The 24,336-nt window shown below is 42.3% G+C and overlaps 1 protein-coding gene across 1 annotated transcript in view; it reads left to right on the plus strand.

Moving 5' to 3' along the window:
* The window catches only part of PGBD5 (piggyBac transposable element derived 5), a 78,725-nt gene extending 57,159 nt beyond the window's left edge, over nt 1-21,566 (plus strand). The window contains exons 4-8 of the mRNA XM_083496877.1: nt 1,077-1,257; nt 4,152-4,349; nt 4,602-4,707; nt 10,870-17,085; nt 17,424-21,566. Coding sequence (XP_083353003.1) covers nt 1,077-1,257; nt 4,152-4,349; nt 4,602-4,707; nt 10,870-11,065 — 681 coding nt within the window. The 3' untranslated portion in view covers nt 11,066-17,085; nt 17,424-21,566. The remainder of the gene's footprint in view (nt 1-1,076; nt 1,258-4,151; nt 4,350-4,601; nt 4,708-10,869; nt 17,086-17,423) is intronic.
* Nucleotides 21,567-24,336: the final 2,770 nt, after the last annotated feature.

Here is a 24,336-nt window from a genome sequence, read left to right on the forward strand (position 1 = left end):
TGTAGTGGTATAACTTCCTCATCCTGGCATAGCTGGAGCAGAGCAGAAGCTGGCTAAGCTGAAGCTGGAGTAAGTCCCCGCAAAGGGGCATTCTGGGGGTGAAGTGGAGGCAGGACCAGAGAAGAGAAACTTAGGCTGGATTTTGAGCCCATTCAGTTCCATCAAATTACCTGGCAACCGGCTATAGAACATAAAATTACCTCTGCCAGGTTTAGGCAGAGCAGTAGTCCCACTGCTGAACAGGACTTGCATCTAGTGTAACTTTACACCAGTTTAAGCTACACCAGGTTGCCTCTCGCCAGCTTCTTGTGCATAGGACTGCTCCCCTTCAGGACTGAAGAGGCCTTAGCATTTATTATTATTATTATTTGATTTGATTTTTGAAAGGTATAAACACATAACATTTTTTTTTCCAAATATTGAGATTATTCTGAATCTTCTGACTCCCCCCCCCCCCATTCCTTCCATGGGTCCTAATGATAACATTTACAACTGGCTATCAATACAGTGGTACCTCGGGTTACAAACACTTTGGGTTACAAACTCCAGTAACCCGGAAGTAGTACCTCGGGTTACAAACTTTGCCCTAGAATGAGAACGGAAATTGAGCGCCAGCGGTGCAGCAGCAGCAGGAGGCCCCATTAGCTAAAGTAGTACCTCAGGTTAAGAACGGTTTCGGGTTAAGAACGGACCTCCAGAATGAATTAAGTTTGTAACGCGAGGTACCACTGTACTTATCCAAATTTTTATCCTTCTAAATTATCCATACTTTCCGTTACTTTACAAGTGTGACTAAAATCCTGCTACTGTTTTAACCTGTTTACAGTGGTTTCGTAAAGAACTTATAAACTTTCCCCATTCTTTCTTAAAATTATTGTCTTCTTGATTTCCAATCTTCCCACTTAATTTTGCCATTTTGGCATAGTCCATCAGAAGAGGCCTTATAGCATTGATTAGGTATGCACTTGTACTATTCAGCTCATCTCCCCGAAGAACGAGAGAGCGTTGCCACTGGCCTTTCTGCGCACTGACTTTTCTCCCTGCTCTTCTGCCCCCGCCCCCGCTTGCTTGTTAAGATCTATGTCCACCTGAAAGAAGGAAGTGGCACGGAAGGCCTGGATGCTTTGAAGAACAAAACCCAGCTCCACAGCATGGTGGCCAAGAGCCTTTGTCAGAACGCGGCAGGGAAGAACTACATCATTTTTACTGGGCCCAGCATCACCAGCTTGAATCTCTTTGAAGAGTTTGAGAAACAAGGTTTGTGTCGGGCTACGTGTTGACCTGGGGGGGGGGTGGCCTCCGGTTCACAAAACAATAGAGTTGTTGGTCTTTCGGGGGCACAAAGCTCTCTTGTTTTGCTTCTGCTTTGACAGTTTAACTGAAAACAGGCTAACATGGTTGCTGTGGAGTATCCCTGTGGAGTATCCCTGTGGACCTCAGAGGCAATTCATAGCTGTTTAATTGCTGTGGCATTTTAGGGGTAGCAGAATTTCTCCTGTCCCTGCCCCCCTCCCGCAACCATCCTCCAGCAATTAATGGGGGAAAGAAATGGCCTGTGTTAATTCTACATTGCCCATAATTTTTTAAAAAAAAAACTTCAGGGCACAGGAACGTTTGAGAAATTTAAAGTCATATAGGAATGCTTTGAATATATGGTGTGACTTTTAAAAGATTTCACTTGTGCCCATAAGTGGGAGATGCAGACAGATAAGCAGGTAGTGGTGACCTAAGCTGTCTCTCTAGGAGGCACTTGTTACTTTTTCTCGAATCAGCAAATAAAGATGTCACTCTCTATTTTGGGTCAAAACTGATGTGACCTGAGAGAATGTGATTTCCAGCTTTCCATTTGCACTTTAAAGGAATGATGGAGTCCGAATTTAAATCCCAATCCCCTATTTTCATTCTCTCTCTTTCTCTTTCTCTCTCTAGCTACCATTTGCCCAAATTACCTGTCCTGAGGCATGTGTGATATAAATCAGGGAAATGCCTCATCTGAATTTCTTGAAGCTTTTCTTCCCCTGAAACAGAAGCTTCCATTGTTCTGCTTTCTTCTCGGGGCGTTTTAGAATCTCTTCATAAAAATCTTAATGTTAAAAAATTGTCACACAGCTGTCTGGGGGCATCGTAGGCAGCCCTACTCTCTGTTGTCTCCCAGGCTGACCTACATGCTGTCACTGTCAAGGCTTCACCCCTGCACCACACAAGTATATCATATACAGTGGTACCTCTGGATGCGAACGAGATCCGTTCCAGAGCCTTGTTCACATCCTGAAGCGAACGTAAGACTGCACGTCTTCATGTGCGCAGATCGCATTTCGCCACTTCCGCGCATGACGTTGTTTTGAGCGTCTGCGCGAGCGGCAAAACCCGGAAGTAATGTTCTCCATTACTTCCGGGTCGCTGTGGAGCGCAACCCAAAAATATTTAAGCTGAAGCATATTCATCCCACGGTATGACTGTATAAGAGAAAGGCACTTACTATTTGGACGTAACAAAGCAGAACAGATCCATCGACCCAGATGGATTTCATTTTATTTTTATTTCATTTTTATTGCCTGCTGCCCTAGCAACTGTGAGCTTCTATCGCAGGTTTATTTTTTAGAATCTGTGTAAGTTACATGTGCCATGTGCCGGCACTAAATCTGCTGCCACTGTTAAAGCAGTCACTTGTCTTGGCCATAAATCTAGGATGCCTTATTTGTTCTGTTGCATTAGAGAGGTGGTTGACATATGGTTCTCATTACCCTTTGTAAGGTGACGCTCCATTTACAAGTTCTCTGTCTGGACTGAAAGAAAGATGGTGCTTAATTACCTCTAACCTTTTGGTGTTTGTGCTTCTGAATTAAAGGCCCCCTTAGCAAACTCAATAGCATTGACTTCACACTACTGGAGAAAATTGGATCTGCGCAATAGGAGTGAACGGCTTATGAGTTTAACTGTGGCAGGAAAGACAAATAGAAGAGGTTTAAGAGGTGATCAGAACTGTACCTGGTGGTCCAGTGTTATGGTTGTGCCGGCCCTACTGTTCATGGAGTCAGGACAACTTTGTTGAGAGGAATCTTTGTGCTTCCTCTTACCTCAGAGAGTTTGCACTTGAACTCAGTAAGCCTATCAGTAATGATACTAATAAGCTAGTGTTCTCCAACTGGTACCAGGCTCAGTGGTTCATCCACCTGCTCCACCCACCTTAGTTCTTTCCTTCATTTAGGGGCCCCAGAACTAAAATGTGAATCTTCGTGTTCAGATGTGGCTAGAACTGTGGCTGGAAATCCTTCTAATGACTTGGAATTACAAATATGAGCAAATCCAATTTCCCCCACTGGCTCCTTCTCAACCAGACTATTTAAGATTCTAATGGAGCTTAAGAAAGCTTGGATTTTTGAACAGTAATACACCAAAAGGAATAGATTTGTAGACTCTTGAGTTGGAAAGGACCGGCAATGTGATCTATAAGCCTCAATAGACATGAAATATAGCCACAAGATGCCACAAAAAGTCAGTTCTCTATATGAACTCAGCTTTTAGTCCTTAAAAGCTAAGATGTTTGAGGTTTTTATTTTATGTTTTAATGTTTCTGAATAAAAATGGCAGGAAGTCTTGTTGAATCACGTTAGCTATCCTTGGCACTTCAGACTGCAGTCTGATAATGTCATGCTTTAAACTTGTCAAATTGCAATGTTCTAGACTAGGGGTGGTGGACCGCTGTGGTTCTCCAGATGTTGCTGGACTCCAATGCCCATCTGCCCCAGCCAGCACGGCCAATGGTGAGGAAAACTGTAGTCCAGCAACATCTGGAGAACTACAGGTTCTCAGTTCCTGCTATAGACAAGGCGGCCTTTACTGTCGTGACGTATGGCACAGCTAAGCAGATCCACCTCTTTTGGAGTTTCCTTTTCCAGTTAGTCTTCTCCCTTGGAAATGCATTGCAATCTTGTTCATACAGTAGACAACTCACCACACAATTCTCCTGGGATTTCCTTTTATATGGCATTCTTTATTGAGACAAGAAGGATTTCCTCATGGAAACTGTAAGTCATTGCCCCACCTTTCCCCCTCTAAGCCTGGTAGGTCAGGAGATGACCGTTCCATTCAACTCTCAAACCTCAAGGTAGTCTTGCTAATAGATATGTGTTGTCATCTTCCATTTGCAGAGATTTATTGTTGTGGGTTGTTAAGTGCAAGAAAAAGTGACTGCACAGGCCTGCCTCCATCTATGCTAAATAACTCAGATGCTCCTCAGTCTCGAGGACAATATAGGATAAAGATGAAAGGAAACATGTCCTTGATCTGCTGGTACAATAAAGGCTACTTTCGGTTTCTGACCAACGCTTATTCTCCAATTCAACAAGGTAAGGGCTCAGAGATGCTACATTGCTTGGGGGTGGGACCTGGACCCCCAAAACAGGTTACAAACCCAGGGCAATTAAGGGTCAAACTAGATGGGCATTAACTGTGTCTTTGCAGCTAACATGCAAATTCTGCCCCCCTCCCCCCAAAAAGGGAATAGCACCAGCTTTGGAGGGGTGATAATTATCAGGATCAGAGCATACTGCATGTTAACCACAAGTGACAACCAACATGTTTCTTTTTCATCGAAACAGGTGTCATAATTAAGAGGAAAAGTGGAGAGATCCCTTGCCCGTTGGCAGTAGAAGCCTTTGCTGCTCATCTTAGTTATATCTGCAAATATGATGACAAATACAGCAAGTAAGCAAGTTGTGGGGTGGTGGGGACTTGAGGATGAATGTCATACTGTTGGAATAAGGGTACTACTTTCAGCTTTTCAGAAGAAAATAGATACCTGACTTTGCCTTCACTGACTCCAGCATGGACAATGAAGCCAAGCATAGAACTTCATTCCCAACTTGAGAGAGCTGGATGGTTCATGGTGGGGATGTTTTTCAAACAGCTTATCTAAGAACCACATATAGGCACTGTCCCTCAAGAGTTATACCCTGAGCTTCAGTGTGGATTTGTGGCTAAGAACAAAAATTGGTTTCTACCACATAGAAACAGCATATTTCCAATGTGCAGAAATGGCACATAGCACACCCCTCCCTGGGTTGTAGTACTTCACACTTCAGCTGAGGGACCACATTTTTACATGTCCCTCCATGTGAAAAGCTTATTGTAGTTGGAAAACTATTGGGTCAGGAAATTTTACCCTTTTCAACTGCTTTTCAGTTCTGAGGTGTATTTGCACAGGGATAAAAACACTCAGAGGTGACTCAAGACATGCTGTGGAAGATCCATGACTGGGTTTCCTAACATTTTCCCCACTGTGGAGCAGCTATGGGGAATCTGAATTTTGTTTAGAATAGAGGAAGAAGGAAACAGTGCATTTAAAGCTTTCACCAGCACTACAGTTCTGCCAAAAAAATCTCTCCACCCCCCCCCACCTGTTCCTTTTTGTTCTGAGATGGAAACTTCCATTGGTGTTGTTAGTGTTTTTCCTCCACAGCCCTATAGCAATTTGTGAGGTGGAGTTGTCAAAGGGGTTTAAAAAAGCCTTTTACCCACCTTCCCACTTCATGGTTCCAGTACTGCTTCACAACCCAGTTGCTGTTAAAGGGAGAAAACAGACAGCGTCTTAGTTATTTATTTATTTTGACTACGTAATAATCATAAATAAATAAGAATAAAAATGTGCACCCCACCACCAAGACCATTCTATTGTAACTATCCAACCTCCCAAAATTTCAACAACTCTTGCAATGGCTTGACCCCCTTCCATTTGAACAGTACAAATTCTGCAATATCTCCTCAAAATCATTTCTCCTTCATATTCCCCATCTTACCTTAATGACACATGTCAATTTATCATTGATAGCTATATCCCACACCTCTTTATACCACTCTCCCATTTTATATTCTGCTTTCCCTTTCCGCTTCCTAGCTATAATAATTTGTGTAGCTGTCAATAAATTTGTGAGCAAGTCCTTCATAGCCTGCGAACCTTCCACCAAACAGACTTCTTAAACACATTGAATCTTTGACTACAACCAAGCTGGGCAATTCTTTCAGATTGTTACAAGATGGTTTCAGCCACATGGTGTCTAAGTTCCAGAGCAGCTTCAGCTCAGCCTTTGTCACCACAAGAAGGTATCAGGTAGAATGCATATCTCTTCAAAACCAAAGCAAACCTTTTGCAACTCAGCTAAGGGTGCCTACGGCCATTTATATGACAAGTCAGAACCGGAGCTTGTGATAGGCCAAATGGAACTGGCCGCGGTGTTAATCACTCAGTACCCAAAGGTTGGCAAACACACCCCTGCCTGGCAACAAGCTGATTAGCATTTCAACTGGGAATTCCAGGAAGGGAAAGGCAACCTGGCCAGAATTCAGTTTTGCTTCTTGGCTGTGACAGAAAGAATTAAACCAAAGAAATGCTACATATAGATACAGTATTAGTAGAATTGGCTGCTTTGCAAGGTTTGCTGGCTCCCAAAATGGAGCTTAGGCACTGTAAAATGGCAGCAACCATGACATGCAAACTCAAGATAATCACCATTAGAGAGTGTAGTTTTATTTATTAGTTGATTTCTGTTCCATGCTTCAACTTGTTTCCATGCAGAACTAGCCTACACTTTTCTCCCATCTAAAGGGATCACTGTTTTATCCTGAATAGGATTGCGGCACCCTAAAAGAGCTACCAGCATGGCGCTGTCTTGTTATTCATTTAAATAATCTGTGATTATATATTTAAACTTATTTCCAACTCACCTGTCATCACATACCGGTACCAGGGTGAGATAAGATTTTTTATTTTAAAAAATCAATCACAAACAATAAACAAGCAATAAATACAGGAGCAGATGAAAACACAAGAGTCAGTAACAACAGTATCGAAGTCTAGCCAGTTTTCCACACAAGCCTGGAGGAAATCTTTCAGCAACTCTCTTGAACGTGTGACACAATTCTTCTACATTGTTTACAGTTTTGTATAGGTGACACAGATTTAGAAATGGACATTAACTTAGAAAGCAACCAGCGATGTCAGTGGTACCGCCGAGGCCATCACCACAAGGCATCAGAGCCTCTACCTCTTTTGCTGCCCCACTGGTCATGAGGTGGAGAGGAGGACTACTTTTCTCTCTCTCTCCTGAAAAGTAAATAGAGCTGAAGGAGGAAGTTGGAAGTGTGGCACTCTTTCCCACTTCCTCTTTCAGCTCTATGTGTCGTTCAAGACTCAGATTAATCCTACGAGATCTGGATTTCACCCATTTGTTTTGGAAGAGCAAAGTGTGTGCACATGCACTTCTCTGTTTCCATGAGGAATGGGGAGAAAAGTGACCAGAGTGGTGACCATCGTATTCATTCAAAAATCCAAATTATGTTCACAGAACTCAACTGTTCCCTAATCATTCTCTGGGTGATTTAATAAAATGTGGATGTGGGCAATTATGACTAAAGCTTACATATTACATGCAGGTCAGAGAGGCTCATCTGTTTAATAGATGTTGTATGCAGAGATGGTAAACCTTGAGTCTCTTCCAGAATTACGGTTCCAAGTTGACACTTGCCACTCTTCTCTGTTCACAAGGTTTCTAACCTACTTGAGTAACAAAGCAATAGTTTGTTAACAGGGCTACTTTGGTTAACTTTTCCTACAAAGGATATATTTGTGGTTTAGTGTTTAAGGAAGTGCATAGTGCTTGTATTTTCTTTCTCCTGTCTAGTTTTGCATGTTATGTTTTCAAATTTGAAAATAAGGTTTCTTTACCTGCACACTAAAGTGATAAAGTCCTCAAAGAACTACCCAGTATCCCCTTTTCATATAGAAGAACTAGCTATTTGATGTATCTGGGACAGTTAAGCCCAGCCTTTGTGCTCAGAGGCTATTCCCTATCCCGATTCAAATAAAATGCCACGGCAAGCAGTTTCCAAGTACAGGAGCCTCCCTGTTTCATGGAGTAAAAAAAAGGGAGGAAAGTTCTCACTCGGGTCTTCTTTGGCATAACTTCAGTGTTGTTTTGTTTGTTTTTCTTGGGGGCTTAACTGAAAAAGAAAGGGCACAAATAGTGACAGCACAGCAGTGAAAGACAGCCAGTGGAACCGGAAACTCTGTGAAGAAAATAGGATTGCAGGCTGGAAAATGGGGCAGAGGATGGGGGTGGAAAGGCATCCATTTGGCCCGAGGTTCTACAGGAAAGGGAAAGGACTTGGCAAAAACAAATTTGGGCAGCCTTTCTATAGGCTGCTTCTTCAAGGGCCATTATGCCAATCTCTTAGAAACTGAATCCCAACCCCCCAACAAAAAAACAGTTCCCCTGTGGTCACTTTAGTAGGTGTGTCCCAACCAAAATACTGGTCTGGAATACACAAGTGGTAGAAAAGTGAAAAAGTGTTCTTGTTTTATGGCGTTGCCATTTTATTTTCACCAATCTATTACCATGCCCTAAAAAGGCCTCTTAGAAAAAAGAGAGAAAGATGCCATCTTCATCTAAAGAGAGACCAGACCTTCTCATAAATGGGCTACCTCAGTTGAATTACCGTATTTTTCGCTCTATAAGACGCACCAGACCACAAGACACACCTAGTTTTTGGAGGAGGAAAACAAGGAAAAAAATATTCTGAATCTCAGAAGCCAGAACAGCAAGAGGGATCACTGTGCAGTGAAAGCAGCCATCCCTCTTGCTGTTCTGGCTTCTGTTATAGCTGTGCAGCCTACATTCGCTCCATAAGACGCACACACATTTCCCCTTACTTTTTAGGAGGGAAAAGGTGAGTCTTATAGAGCAAAAAATATGGTATATCCAAACATAGGTTGCATATACATCAGGCACATTACTTTCTCCAAAGAATTCTGGGAGCTGTAGTTTGTCAACAGAGTTGAGAATTGTGCCTCTAAGAACTACAGTTCCCAAGATTCTTTGGGAGAGGAATGGTGTGTCGGCAACTATAGAGTCATTTTATAAGAGTCCTCACAGATTTCTGTATTGGCCCCATTATAGGCAAATGGCAGGAGTTTGGATGAAGACTTTTTCAAAACAGCCAAAGGAGGAACCCATTTCGTGCAATTTAAATGAAATTTGTAGGGTTGAACGCGTGTTTCTAAAGTATTTCCCGAAGCATTTTTTTTAGTAATCAAAATACCCTCAGCCTCTTAGTGAAAGAGCCACAATGTAAGCAATCGAAAGCAGCCCTTCGAAATAGTTAACAGTGTGCCCAGTACGCTTGAAAGCAAATGCTAAATCTGCACAAATTAGGAAGCAAATAGAAGAAAGGTGTTTGAGTCATCCTGTATATTGAGCGAAAAGCAAGTATAGTTTGGACCCAATGTACCAGGTGCTACTGCTGCAAATCTTCATTCATTTTAAATAAAATAGTGGGGCACAGACACGTGGAAATTTTGTTCCCTCCATCTCACTCACATTAAAACTAGAAAGTGTTAGGGGGGGAAACAAACTTACAGTAGGGAGATATTTTGTGTGTGTGTGTGTGTGTGTGTGTGTGTGAGAGAGAGAGAGAGAGAGAGAGAGAGAGAGAGAACAGAACTTAACATTGAGCAGCAACTGCATGGAAGTAGTTCAACCTTTCTGATGAATTTGTTATTTAATAACAGCTCTATCTCATCTCCCCAGCAGATCAGTGCAGCTCACAACACCAACCAGTATACAACATTCCTGTTTATTTCACACATGCTTTTTTCAGTTGACCATGAAAGCATCCCTAGTCAGACACCACATAGGAAGATCCTGGTTTTAGATGAACTTTTGAGGCATGGCTGATTTTGTTGGGCTGCAATTCTAGAGCTCTTCCATGACCTATTTACACATGGAACATTTTGTACCGAGAGAGGAAAACTGTCATGAGAGGACATGTCATGTCAGGATACTGCGGTTTAGAAGAAAAGCTCATAAATTATGTTTGATGGGGGAATTGATTCCTTTTACTTCTCCAAGTCACAGCACAAAGTTAAGGTACTGTGCTGGGCACTGAAATCAGGAACCACATAATTTGCCTTGGGGCATTTAAATAGTCTTAATCTTCTCCCATATTTATTTATTAAAAAATGTTAGTATACTGCAATTCCATTTTTTAAAAATCAAAGCAGTTTACCAGTTCAAATGAATACAAAAATGTAAACCGTATCACCAGCCGACTGTTTTGGAAAATACTTTTCTCAGTTGTCAGCATAAGCCTGGCTGCCAAGAAAAGTCTTTGGCAAACGTGTGGAAGTTAGTACAGAAGGTGCTTGTGGAATCCCTGTTGGAGAAGCATTCCACAGGAGAGGGTCAATAACACAGAAGGCTTGGTTTTGTGTTGATGTCAAATGAGCGTCACCAACAATCCCTAAATCCTGTACGAAATGTCCAAGGCCAATCACATGAAAACAGTTGGCACTGAACAGTGTTTTTGCATTGACGCTTTGCAGGCAACACAAAATGTGCTTTCTCAGGTGCAGGATTCAATGGACTGCTCTTCAGCAGCAGTGCCGATGCACCAGTGTACGCTATGAGAAAATCTAGCAAAATCAAACATCATTTTTCTCAGTCTCTGCCATGCCAGTTTAAGCTGCCTGTTGGTCCAAAAAGCATTAGGCGCCTGGGATTGTTAAACAAATACCGTCCCTTCTGGTGGCTATGTTGCTGTGGCAGAATAAAGTCCTCTCTCCCAGTTCGCCAGCTTATAGAGAAATTGGCAAGATTAATTTCTATATATATTTTTTACCAACCAACAAACTCCCTATTCCCACTGCCATTGATTGCCAGATTTCTTAAGTGTAAGACATAGACAGACAGAACATTCTTCTGTCTTGTGTCTAGATTCTGTAGTTTTTAGGACACAGACCCTTTGCCTTATCTCAGAAACGTTTTCATGACCGCTGGATTCCCTCCCCTCCCCCCCTTTTTTTGTTCTTTCTAGGTATTTCATCTCTCATAAACCAAACAAGACCTGGCAGCAAGTGTTCTGGTTTGCCATCAGCATTGCCATAAACAACGCCTACATCCTATACAAAATGTCCGACGCCTACCACGTGAAAAAGTACAGCCGGGTGCAGTTCGGCGAGAGACTTGTCAAAGAGCTACTGGGATTGGAGGATATTTCACCTTGCCATTGATGCACCATTCCCCGTGGCTTAGGTCAGGAGCGGGGAAGAGGAGGAGGAAGACGACGACAACTCTGGAACGCCAAAGTGAGGACCTTGCAATCACAGCAACCATGCTGCTCCCCCATGTGACAAAGTGACCAGGGAAGCCATGAACGTGGTGGTGGTGGTGGGCTTTCATGAAGGCCCCACCAGTATCCCTAAGGCCCTAAAGAGTGTCATGGGCACTTAACACATCAGAAGCAAATTTAAGTTAGCAGCTGTTTTTTAATACTATTTGTTAAACAGGGTGTTAATTGCCACATGAGGCCCCTTTCCCTGTCCTCTCCCAAACTGAAGTGGCTCAATTGTTCAGACAGGGCATTACTGTAAAGCATATTCAGTTTTTTAAAAATGTGTGATCCGAGGTGTCCTGTGTTTGCAGATGCTCAGCGCCTGGCGAGAGGTCACGGAGAGGTCGCTAAACAGAGATACTGAAAAATGTATAAATCTATTTTGCAAGCCTATGGTTAGGCAACGGCAGCGGGGACTTAGATGACTGACGAAGATTTTATTTTCTTGCAATGCTTTTGGATTGTAGGAGGGAATATAATTTAGGAGGGGGAAGAAAAAAACCAATTTTTTTAAATATAAAGGAATAGCCAGAAATTGGTGGCTTTGCCTATCAAAGCTAATGTCATTTCGCCTTAAAGTCAGTGTGAGCTTTGAGGCTAACTTCAGTGATGCCATAACGCGAGAGATTTGATTTAATTTTAAACACAGTATATTCTTTTCCCATTATCAAAGCACACTAATACAAATGATAATCTAACTTTTCGTTAACTTTTCGTATCTGCAAACATACACAGGATCCCACAGCACAAGCAACAATGAAAAAAGCAGAATCAGAGGCTTCCCACTGCTCTCTCTTTTCAGATGCATATCCCATATCTGAATTTTCCATGAAAATACTGCTGACAGCACATAATGCACTATTGCGCGAGAGCATCTTTGGATTTGGACCATAATGTAATGCACTACCCCGCCACCCCACCTTCCTGGTCAAGACTGTTTTAGCATACCTTTTAGTTAATATTTGCACAAACCTGGCAGGAAATAATAGTTTAATATGTTTCGCTGTGTGCTCAGGGTGTTGTTCTGCAAGACTTCTCTGAAGTGGAGACTTCCCATAATAGTTACACATTTGCAGAAATTACACATCTGTAAAAACCATGTACCGAGGTTTTGAAATCAACCACGATCCAAGCAAGCGACCTATAGCTCTCACAAGGGCAACATGACAAATAGGTGGATTGTGAGTAGGGAGGCTACTTGCAAGTTTATGGTACTAGTGGCCAAGAGTTGCAAGAGGACACGATAAAAGGCTTTCATTAAGGTAGGGATGGCCAACCTGTTGGTCTCTGCTCCCATCAGCCCCAGTGGTGATGGGAGCTGTAGTACCTGGAGGGCTGTAGGTTCCCCATCGCTTGCATAGAGCATGAGCTCAGTATAAACACCTTCCATCAGCAGAGTGGCAAGATCTCCTCTGGGAAAGTGTATTCATGGGCTTTCCGAGGAGGGCCTGAATTCTTCTACACTCACTGGCACTAGTGGTTTTTAAGGGCTAACATTCCTGAGAGATGGGGAGGGTTAGCTTGTTTTACCCAGAACTCATCCTCTCCTAAAGGCCATACCATAGAGCAAGGAAATCTGGCTGCATTACAACTCCTTAAGGAAAACAGTGGTACTATTATATGGAGAACATTCCACCCACCCATTCTTTACAGTCAGGGATGTAGCCTGACAGGATGCTGTTCCTGCAGCCTCTCAGCCCAGTAAGATTACTAGAGAGTATACACACACATATGAATTTCCCTGTAGAAAATAGTAATGCAGAAAGGCTCTCCTTGCTGTTTTTCTCAATTCAGTAAATGAGGCTCAACTCAGCAGTGTCTTATTCCAGGGTCAAGTCCTGCCTCTGTCCTCTTTTTCCTCCCCCTGGAGTCCTACAGTGCACCAATTTGAAAGGTGAGTGAAGCGAATAAGGCTTCATGGCAGACTCCCTACTTATTCTGAAGGTTTCTGTATGAAACAATCTTCCAAATATGTTGCACCCAACCAGTAATGCTTCTCTCTTACACAGACACAGGTTAAATTCCCGCTGGAATTAGGGACTCCACAGAGTTCAGTGTGGGTCATAGGATCAAGATATACTTAACAGAAATCTATAGCAACAGCCAGTCAGATGTTTTAACAAAATTCTTTTCTTGTATTAAAATTTCCACCAGGTCCTAGTTTGGCCTCAGGGATTGGCTCCTGATAATTTTTTTCCTTGTAGTTAACACTGGTTATTAGATTTTACAGCTTTGGAGTGAGAAAAAACAAAATGGCAGCCGGATGTTGTTTGGTAATGAGCTTCAGTTCCCACCTAGACACTCTACTCATTGGCATGTGATGGTTTCCTAAATGCGTTTCAAATATATATTATTACACTCACCCAACTATTCTAAATTGTGAAAAGGTCCACAATTCCTTTAGGAGGAGGTCAGTCACTGGAGGGTTACTGCTGTTTTCTAATGTTTACATTCATTCCCAAATATATATCTTGAGCTTAAACACTCCAAGAGCGTGCCAAAGCCCACTGCTCTGCTGTCAGGTCTTGGGGGATAAACAACACCCTGGGAATCTTACAGAGCTCTAACTCAGCTCTTTGCATCTGGGTGTCCTCAGTCTCAGTTCTATGCATGCTTACCTGAGAGTAAGCCCCAACGAGAGGAATTCAATTCATTTTGTGTTCACCTTTAAACTACCTAATTTGCACTTTTTTTGAACGATATGTGACCTGAAAAACAGTAATCCTCCAAGATTCACACTTTGGATTTTGCAGGGCAGTGGTGTCAAGTAATGTGTACAGAAAAGCATATACTAGGGTAAAATGGGCATAAAAATGCATATATTCATGAAAATAGCATACGCAAATGCTTTTTATCAGGGGAAACTGCTTTGCAAAAAAAATATGTGTATATTAGTTAAAACTGCATACAAAAATGTGTTCGTTCGGAGAAATTCATACCAAAATGCTGACAAATTTTTATTAGTTTTTTTTTTAAAAAAAAATCACAGGTTGCAGGAATATGTAGAACTGAATTTAAGATTTCAGTTTAAGAGAAACTTTGAGAATGGAACTGATTTGTTCATTCCTAGTCCCAGGCAACCCAATGAGACTTATTTCTGAGTGATATACATAGGATTGCACTGTAAGCTACTAATAATCTAACTGCACAAGAATGTTGTGGCCAACTCAGACTCCAGTCAGTCTTTGGGGTGAAGGCAGAATTTAATTCCTCCTCTCCCTCTTTCCCCAATTAACCAGACAAAAGTGCTAGGAAGTTATCTGAAAAGGGCTGTGTCCATCCCACCCTCGCTAGACTACTCTCAAACAATTTGACCAGGACATAGATTTAAATTCCTCCCACTGGAATCATCAGAATTTGAAAGTGTTCAGTTTCTGACTAGATCACGAGGGCATCACTGTTGTGTGCTTGAGTTTCTGCAAGATACTTCATAAAGGACAGGAGTCTTGCAAGCCAACATCTACAATGCTGGTGAGTTGGGGAAGGCAAGTTGATTCCTGTACAGTTTCAACTCATCCTTTGTCAGCATGACAAATATGAACCTGCCCTTCCCAGCTGACCAGCATTTTATATGTTGGACTGTAAAACTTCCTTCTTGTTTAGGAGTTCAACCTATGCATCAACTGAACGCACTGGGATTTACTTCTGGGAAAGCATACACAAGCATTTGGGTATTATTTTCTCTGGATAAAATAGTAACTATGTTGATCTACTATATTAGTAACCATGTAAGCAGTCAGCAGGGATCTTTGCCAGTCTCATGTCTGGGAGCTGTTCAACAAAGGGGGGCAGAAGCGAAGGAAACATTCTTATCACATGCTGAATGCCACAAAAGTCAAGTTGACCAAAGAGACAGAAGAGTGAAAAGGCTGCCTGTTTGAGGTAACTGGTTTTCCCTCTGCTAATGTCTGTCACTCAGCACTAGAAGGAGACATGGAAGCAACCGTCTGCATGTGTAACTGATACAGGGACACATCTGGATGTAGCTTTCCATACATTGTGGCGCTTACTTGGAACCCATTCATAGGTGCAACCCCCTCCCCACCAATTGCTGCACGTACACAGCATCCTGCTCAGCCCTAGAGTTGGATCGGGGCCTTTGGGCATTGTTGCAGCTCAGCCATTCAACATGGGGAAAAAGTTGTCATGGCAATGCAATATATAAACCACACACCATGCACAATAAATTATCCTCCAAGTATCGTGTCACCATGCTCCGTTAAGATGTTCCTTTGACTATTGTTTATTATTATGGAATGGAACATCTTCATGCTCACTAAAGCTCAGTATCAGGGCAAAATGAGTGTTGTTTGGGAACTTTTTTGAAAACTCTGAATGTTCAGTAGGACGCTAACTCATGACTGCCTCCCATTTCCCATTTATATGATTGACAATTAAATGGTGGGGGGTTAAAACATAAACCTGTTGGGCTCCACTTTTTGCTCTTCTTAGCCATCCCTTCCAGGCACTACTCTTGTTCGGTTTTTAAAAACCCACAGAAATCCCACATGCAGTTCTCTTGTGCCATTTAATAATTGATTTGGGGATATCACGATTTTTTGTTCTTGTACATTTATGAGGATATAGCTCCCTAAAGTTTAGCAAGAGGGCAGCAACTCAAAAAGAAGCCACTTTAGAACTTTTGATTGATGCTTCCCTACAGAAGGCTTTGTTCTGCCAACAGGTGCTTAGCAGAATCTCATCTGACCTGGCAGTTAATGAGACCTCTCCTAGCTTCTTCCTATGCTTCCTCCAGGTATGGACTGCCAGTTCTGGTGCTCATTTCAGCAGTGATTCAGGATGAGGCCGCATCATTTCAGCATTTTGTACTTTGATGACGCCTCCCAGTCACAGAGTTCAAGAAAGTGCTTTTTTAAAAAAAAAAAAAATGCACTAATGAACTACTCACTGCAACACATGGAAATGCAAGAGCCTTTTTTTTGCCCTATAAAATGTGGAATAGAGAAAAGTAGATTAAGAACTGCATTTTTAAAAAAAATACATTTCCTGGATTAGCCACTCGCAAATCCACAGCTTGTTAGTAGCAGTTTCCATCAATTCTCTTATGAGATCTGGTGGCATTGCTGATGTTTATGACCACTCCTTTTTGCATCAGAAGTTACATTCCATGCCCAAGATCCTAGTGAATCTTAAGACACCATATTTGACATTCTAGCACTACTTCTTTACTGCCTTCTGCTACCAATATATGAGCTGGAGGTGTCTCTGAGCATTGCATATCGAAAATGAAAGCCTAATAAGATGAAAGGGTTAAGCCTGTTGAGCAGCTGGCTGCCTATTCTCTGCAGCAATTCATATTTACTTCTCATGAGCTTCCAAAGCTGTGTGAGATCTCTATGCACTAGAAAGTTATGGTTCTGAATACTATGTTCAGAATAGACAAAATGCTTTGTGTTCTTTTGGCTGGTAGTGCTTTTCAGTGTTGCCCACTGCAAGGGGACAAAATGTAGGCTTTCCATATAGAAAACCAGCAGACAGGAAAATGGAAGGTGGCCGGGCTAAGCAATCGTCGCCTGCAGGAGCTACCAAGGGCCACAGCCTAATGAAGTGACTGGAAATGAGGACATTAATAAAACTCTGCAGAAATGTTCTTATAGGTGAGGTTCCAATAGGGAATGGGGTGAAAGTTAGTTCAGTTTGCATTTTATTGCATGCCTACCTTAATTCACACTCATTGAAATAATACATGACTAAAATGAAGCTATCCTTTAAAATTCACACTTCTCCAAATTTTGTGATCTTGTGGTCCAACCAGGAAACAAACAAAAAATCCAAAATACACACATTAGAGGAAATAGCTTATAAAAATGCACATTAGTGAAAACAACATTAAAAATGCCTTACAGATGGGGAAATTATGTTGCAAAAATGTGTGTCTTGGGCAAGATTGCATATACAGTGGTGCCTCGCAAGACGAAATTAATCCGTTCCGCGAGTATCTTCGTCTAGCGGTTTTTTCGTCTTGCGAAGCAACTCTATTAGCGGCTTAGCGGATTAGCGCTATTAGCGGTTTAGCAGCTATTAAAGGCTTAGCGGCTTAGCTGCTAAAAGGCTATTAGCAGCTTAGCGGCTTAGAAAAAGGGGGGGGAATCGGAACACTCGCAAGACATTTTCGTTTTGCGAAGCAAGCCCATAGGGAAATTCGTCCTGCGAAGCGCATTGAAAAACGGAAAACCCTTTCGTCTAGCGGATTTTCCGTCTTGCGAGGCATTCGTCTTGCGGGGCACCACTGTAAGTATACATTAGGAGATGTGCACACTACAGGCTCATTTTTGTGACACTATATATATATATATATATATATATATATATATATATGAGAAACTGATGCAGACATGCGCTGAACCGACTAGAAATATAGACTAGACTAGAAATATAAGAAAATGAGATAAAAGCAAAACTGACCAGATCTGTAGCCCAACAGATCTGCGGCTAAACCTGCTCAATAAATAGATACCTTTCAAAGTTAAATGGTGAGCTCTAATATTGATGCTCAGCAGTGCTTTTCTTCTAGAAAAAAAGGTGTCGGTACTCACCATGAAGTTGTTACAGTGCTTTTCTTTTAGAAAAAAGAGGTGCAGTTATCGCATACCGTTGAGTACCAGGAAAAAAAGCACTGCTGCTCAGTGAGGTTCATAATAGAAATATTAGAAGTAACACCTTATCATTGCATTGTAACAAACTATTAGTGTGTATAGATTTGAAAGAGCTCCTTAGTCTTTCATACTCTCTGTGAAAGAGCCTTCTCAGATATAAAGCAAAATAAACCCTGTAATAATTACAGGCAGGTAGCCGTGTTGGTCTGCCATAGTCAAAACAAAATAAAAAAAATTCCTTCCAGTAGCACCTTAGAGACCAACTAAGTTTGTTATTGGTATGAGCTTTTGTGTGCATGCACACTTAGTGTATCTGAAGAAGTGAAATGAAAGCTCATACCAATAACAAACAAACTTAGTTGGTCTCTAAGGTGCTACTGGAAGGAATTTTTTTATTTTGTTTCGACCCTGTAATAAGTTTAAGAGACAAGAGCAGAGGGAAAAAGAGGAGTTGTGATCCACTGTTCGAAGAGAGTAGCAAAGCCAGCAATATCCCAGGTATTAACGTAGGCTTTACTGTGGATTTTGAAAGATGTGGCAGACCTTCCTAAGGCTTACAGTGCAATCCTATGACACATTGACTCAGAAGAAAACTTCACTGATCACAGCCTCACACAGTGTCTTCCCCAACTTTTCCAGATTTGGGTCTTGGGATGAACCTCAAAAGTGTTGATGAGCTGGTACCATATGATGTTGCAATAGATCTTTTTCTTTTGGCCACAAGGCTAATGATCCATAGCCACACTGCAGTTCACTGCCTTTAGAAACCAAATTCAACCTGACTAGGATATATGAGCTTACCAGAGAATTTGCGATGGGTCTTGAGCATTAAAATTCACCATCGCGGCCCACGTACAAATACCCTGAGGCAACGGCAGCTTTCTCCAAATAAGAAAGCAACACTCGTCCTCCGCAAAAGCACTTATTATATGCATAAGTCTGCCTTTGAAGTAAGTTTACTTAGATTCTTAAACTAAACAGTCAATTCCTATGCACCCAAACCCACTGATTTCAAGCAGTTCAATTTTCTGTTATTAAATGCTATTTCTTTTAAAAACAGTATCTGTACCAAGATTCCTCGTTAACGTGTGTGTCACGAGCCTTGATTTTTTAAAGCGTCATTGGTCCTTAAAAGAAATTTTCAACTTACCCTCCCGTAAGTGCTTAGACCAGGAGAGGTACCAGCTCAACCCCTCATGTTACACCAGTGCAAGTTTGAAAATGCAAATCATTTTTGAGCATTGAACTTTGGCCATTTAGGTATGTAGGCATGTGTGTAAATTTCATCCAGATCAAGACAGGGTATATTGATGGCAATCACTGTGACAGGGCAACCTATTGTGGCAAAGATATCAGAGGTATCCCATCAGCCACCATGCTTTTTACTGTATGCTGCATTTTTCTTTTCGGTAAATTCTATTGGGACGTGGGTGGCGCTGTGGATTAAAGCACTGAGCCTAGGGCTTACCGATCAGGTCGGCGGTTTGAATCCCCGTGACGGGGTGAGCTTCCGTTGCTCGGTCCCTGCTCCTGCCAACCTAGCAGTTCGAAAGCACATCAAAGCGCAAGTAGATAAATAGGTACTGCTCTGGCAGGAAGGTAAACAGCATTTCCATGCGCTGCTTTGGTTTGCCAGAAGCGGCTTAGTCATGCTGGTCACATGACCCAGAAGCTCTACTCCGGCTCCCATGGCCAGTAAAGCGAGATGAGCGCCACAACCCCAGAGTCATCCACGACTGGACCTAATGGTCAGGGGTCCCTTTACCTTTTTATTGTGCTTAATGGGATCTTGGTAGGCTTTTAAAACTGCACGTGGCATCAACAGCTCTCTGGAACCCTGTTCAAATATACCTACATATCACTATGAAGTAGAACTGTATTAGATGTGGTGTGTATAAAATGTCACTCCCTTCAACTATTCACCTGTTTCCGGAAATAGATATTTGCCATCATGTGTGTAATAATTTAAACAGGAGACCAGCCCTGTTTCTTGATAACCTGTTACTGTTGTACTGGGGCAGGATGTTTACTAGATGAAGACAAGAGCTATCTAGGCGCAGATGATGGGAGATGGCAAAATCCTTCTGAGCAGAAGAAAAGACGGGAACAGCACAAATTGGGTAGCAGCACGGGATGTTTTTATCCCAAGCAAGGAAGGGACAATACTGCAGCTAAGTTTGAGGCAGCACTCAGAGGGGTCCTCCAGAGGGCAGAAATGCTAGTGAGACTGCTTTCCCCACCTCTGATCAGAACTTTTGGTGTCATTTATGGAGAACCCCAAAGGACAGAGCTTTGGGAAGTGTGGCTGGAGCATCTATTTGGCATGTGGGAGATTCTAAATTCAGTCCCTAGCAGCTCCAGTAAGGGCTGGGCTGGGAGTGACTCCTGCCTGAAACCCTGGAAAGTCAGTGTAGACACTACTGAGCAAAATGGACCAAATGAACGGTCTGACTCAGTATAAGGAAGAACCCCATGTTCCCAGTTTTGTAGCAATGCTTTACAAATTCATCTGTATCAAGGTGCACAATTAGCAGAGACGCCACACTTCGCCACAAGCATGGAACGCTACTGCTCATGCAATTGGTACAGGGAAGATGTTGGACATTCAACTCAGATTGTTCCCACTATACACTTTACGGCTTGTTTTGTTTCCTGGGCTCTGATTCTGTAGCCACTTTGTAATCTGACCTGGAGAGAGGTTTATTTACAAAATCTGTATACTGGAGAGCAAAAGTGAAACTGACCGAATTTTTTTTTTCTTCCTGGCCAAACTAAACCAACTTAGCAGTTATGGTATGACGGCTGATATATATGGCTTGGCATGTGGGAGGAGGTAGTCTCAGAGGAACCAGAAGTGCTGAGAAATCTGAAAGGAAGAGTTGGGTTTTAGTGGCTTCCTTCACCAATTTCAATTGTTCTGGTTTAGGAATGGCTGTGTTTCTGGTTATTCAGCTCTCTTTTCCCCATAAAAATCAAACAAACCCTACAAGCGGTTTTTGATACAGCTAGCCTTTGCAATTTCCCCTTTGGTGCACTAGAAAGTTATGGTTGAGATAGCACCAGTCAAGGCACTAAAAAAAGATCTTGGGATTTGTTATCACTTAAACAGGCAAAGGCAACACAGAGGAGATCATGTTTTGGAAGGAAGCCCTATGAGCTACAATTTTTTTTAAAAAAACCTTTTAGTTCTTTCCACCTTTGCAACTTACATTCCATCAAATGAAATGACTGTACAGAACACTATTGTAGTGCTGTTGTTGTGAAAAGTGCATTCAGCTACCCTTGTATTATCAGGCTATGTTCACAACACGACAATGATAGCAGTTCAGTTGCAAGCTTCCATTTTCTTCCCCAAAAAATGTTCTGTTAAACAATGTCAATTATAGATTTAAATGTGCGGTGCTGTTTTGTTTACCATTTGGTTTGAAACTTTTAAGATCAATTTTATACATATATCGATATCTATCTGTATTTGTTCAGGAAATGCATGTGTGGGGACCCTAACAGAATGTTCCCATCAGTATTCCTGGCTCATTGGTTCACGTGAGGACCTAAATTTTGTGACTATGGTTTTTGTTCTACACAAAGGCACGCTTGCAATAAAATTTTTACAAGTTTTCTACACCATAAGCTAAATTCTGAGTTCCAAAATGTGAAGTGTGGTAACAAAACAACTGAATGGATTTATAGTATCACTCTGATATCTTGTCATGTGATTTTCCCCTTCCCAATGCAAAGTTTGTTTACAATCAACAACTTTGAAATACAGTCAAATATAGATTATATCTTCTCCTGTCTCATTTTTGCTGGAGGGAAGGGTGGAGGACATGATTAAACATCTGAAGCAGGGATGGGAAACCTCTGGTCCTCCAGATGTTATGGGACTCCAATTCCCAGCATCCCTGACCATTGGGCTATGCTGAATGGGGCTGATAGGAGTTGTAGTTTATAAACATCTGGAAAGCACAGGTTCCTCAGCCCCAATCTAAAGAATCCCATCAGCCATGAAGAACCAACCTGTTCAAAGCTCAAATTTGATACCTGACAGTTTGGATAAACAACTGGTATGTTTCTTGTTACTTGGCCGTATTTGTTTTAGCTGACGGGGTTCAGTATTTTGACAGTATGTGATAATTGCCAGGCAATGGTATTTGATCTTTGAGAACTATTATTGGAAAAACTGGTAGGATTTGAAAATTGTCAGCCTATGGCATTTGATCAACAAACAATTTCCAAGCAGTCAGAAGCACTCAAATTTATAACTCAAATTTTGAAGTCAAACATTTTGAAATTATATTAATTTCATTAGCTTAATTTTAAATGCCCAGAATTTGGCTTAAGCAGATGTACTGCTTTTTCATAAATTCCATTCTCTCCAGCATGCTGGATTTTTATAGTCACAGTTGTACCTCAGAAGTTGAATGCCTTGCAACTCAAACGTTTTGGCTCCTGAATGCCGCAAACCCAGAAGTGAGTGTCCTGGTTTGCAAATGTGTTTTGGAACCCGAACGTCTGACGTGGCTTCCAATTGGCTGCCAATCGGAAGCCACACCCTCATTTCCGAATGTTTTGGAAGTTGAATGGACTTCCAGAACGGATTCCATTTGACTTCCAAGGTACCACTGTATTTCTCTTTTTTAAAAGCATACCAAGTGGGGTATGTAGACATGATTTGCAAGCCACAAGACGCAGCAGGCTCAAGTGGAGCCAGAACTAGGAACCGGTTGCTTGTGCTACTGTGCTGGGAAGGCAAATTACAATTCCTGATTCATGCTATCCAGCTAAAAATGTCTGAACACATGGCTGAAGATACTGTGTGTCCCTGTCATTGGCGAAGGCACCAGCAGTAACACATTAGATCTGAGAGTTCAGCACAGGAGATTTCACTGGAAGAATGGCCTAGGACACACACAACCAATTAGGCAAGCATTATGTGCAATGATTGCAGACACACTGGAATGCATCCAACTGTGGCTTTACATTAGTGCCAGGCACTTCAATTTGCACAATGCGGTGGTAATTGGCAAAAACTGTTTATCTCATCTTATGCACAGAAGCCACTATTGGGCGCAATCCAGCCTCTTCTGGAACTCAATGAATTCCATCTCATACATGATGGCTATAATTATTAGAGCTCACATCTGTTAAGTCACATGTTGTGACATTTGGAATGTAACAGTTTCAGCAGAATAATAAGAGTTTTTGCATTGATACACCACCTTTCCACCAAGGCCCCCAAGGTTTGCAGTACTTACATGCAGGAACAGGGTTGCTTTCCTTCTTAAGACAGGGAGCGTGTACACCTCCTGATATTGTTGGACTCCCAATTTCTATCACCCGCAGTCAGCTCCAGGATGACGAAGGCTGTACATCTAGGGTCACAGGTTACGAACACCTGCTCTGAGTAGAGCTGCATGGTCCCATTTCTAAAAAAGGTTGGTGTTTTTCTGCCTCGTTAGGAAATCTTTAGAACTGGGGTGGGTGCAGGGTTTTGATTTTACGTTATCACAGCAAGGTGACCATGGACAGGGTGTGTTTTTCTTTCTGGTAAACATTTCACCAGCCCTCTGCAGCCTCCCTGGCTGTCCACGCCATCTGAGGGAAGGGTGGCTTCCTGGTCTCTTCCGCAGGGCTTTAATTGAAATATGGGCATCTGGGCAGGCTGCAGAGTGCAGTCCATTTCTAGAATGAAAAGCAAGGACACCCGCAAAAACCCTTTAGCCACCTCAAAACTATGGTAAGTGCAATCTCACCCCACAACCCCTCTGCACCTGACCCATGAGAATTGCAGAATAATTTTTCTCTTTGTAAGTTCTGAATGAAGGACGTGGGTGGCGCTGTGGGTTAAACCACAGAGCCTAGGGCTTGCCGATCAGAAGGTTGGTGGTTCGAATCCTCACGACAGGGCGCGCTCCCGTTGCTCGGTCCCAAAAGCACGTCAAAGTGCAAGTAGATAAATTGGTACCGCTCCAGCGGGAAGGTAAAGGGCGTTTCCGTGCACTGCTCTGGTTCGCCCGAAGCGGCTAAGTCATGCTGGCCACGTGACCTGGAAGCTGTACGCCAGCTCCCTCTGCCAATAAAGCGAGATGAGCGCCGCAACCCTAGAGTCGGTCACGACTGGACCTAATGGTCAGGGGTCCCTTTACCTTTTAAAGTTTTGAATGCAATTTGTTTTCTCATTAACTGGTGAAGGGTTTTCATTAAAGCCCCAGACAATTATCCCCATGCCACCCTACAGGATAATAAAGCTCTCTAGATTGTAATCTACACTGGAGGGTTTCACAATCCTCTGAAGCAGATTTGGGTGATGCAAGAGAGAAGAGGGGGAAGTCCACCAATGCAAGGACACCATTGACTACAACTGTACCTAGCATTTTAATTCCCTGCTTGGACAAAGGAGAGGAAATTATGGTTTTCAACAGCAAGCATTGATTGTGAAGGGTATACATGTGGCAGAGTTATAGGTAGGGAGGTGAGAATAGGTGAGAACACTGGAAATCTACTACTTGGCAGGCCAACTATTGCTCTGCAATCCCTTCACTTTTCCAGATAC

Source organism: Podarcis liolepis, assembly GCF_965112155.1.
Source record: "Podarcis liolepis genome assembly, chromosome: 3".
Lineage (NCBI taxonomy): Eukaryota > Metazoa > Chordata > Lepidosauria > Squamata > Lacertidae > Podarcis > Podarcis liolepis.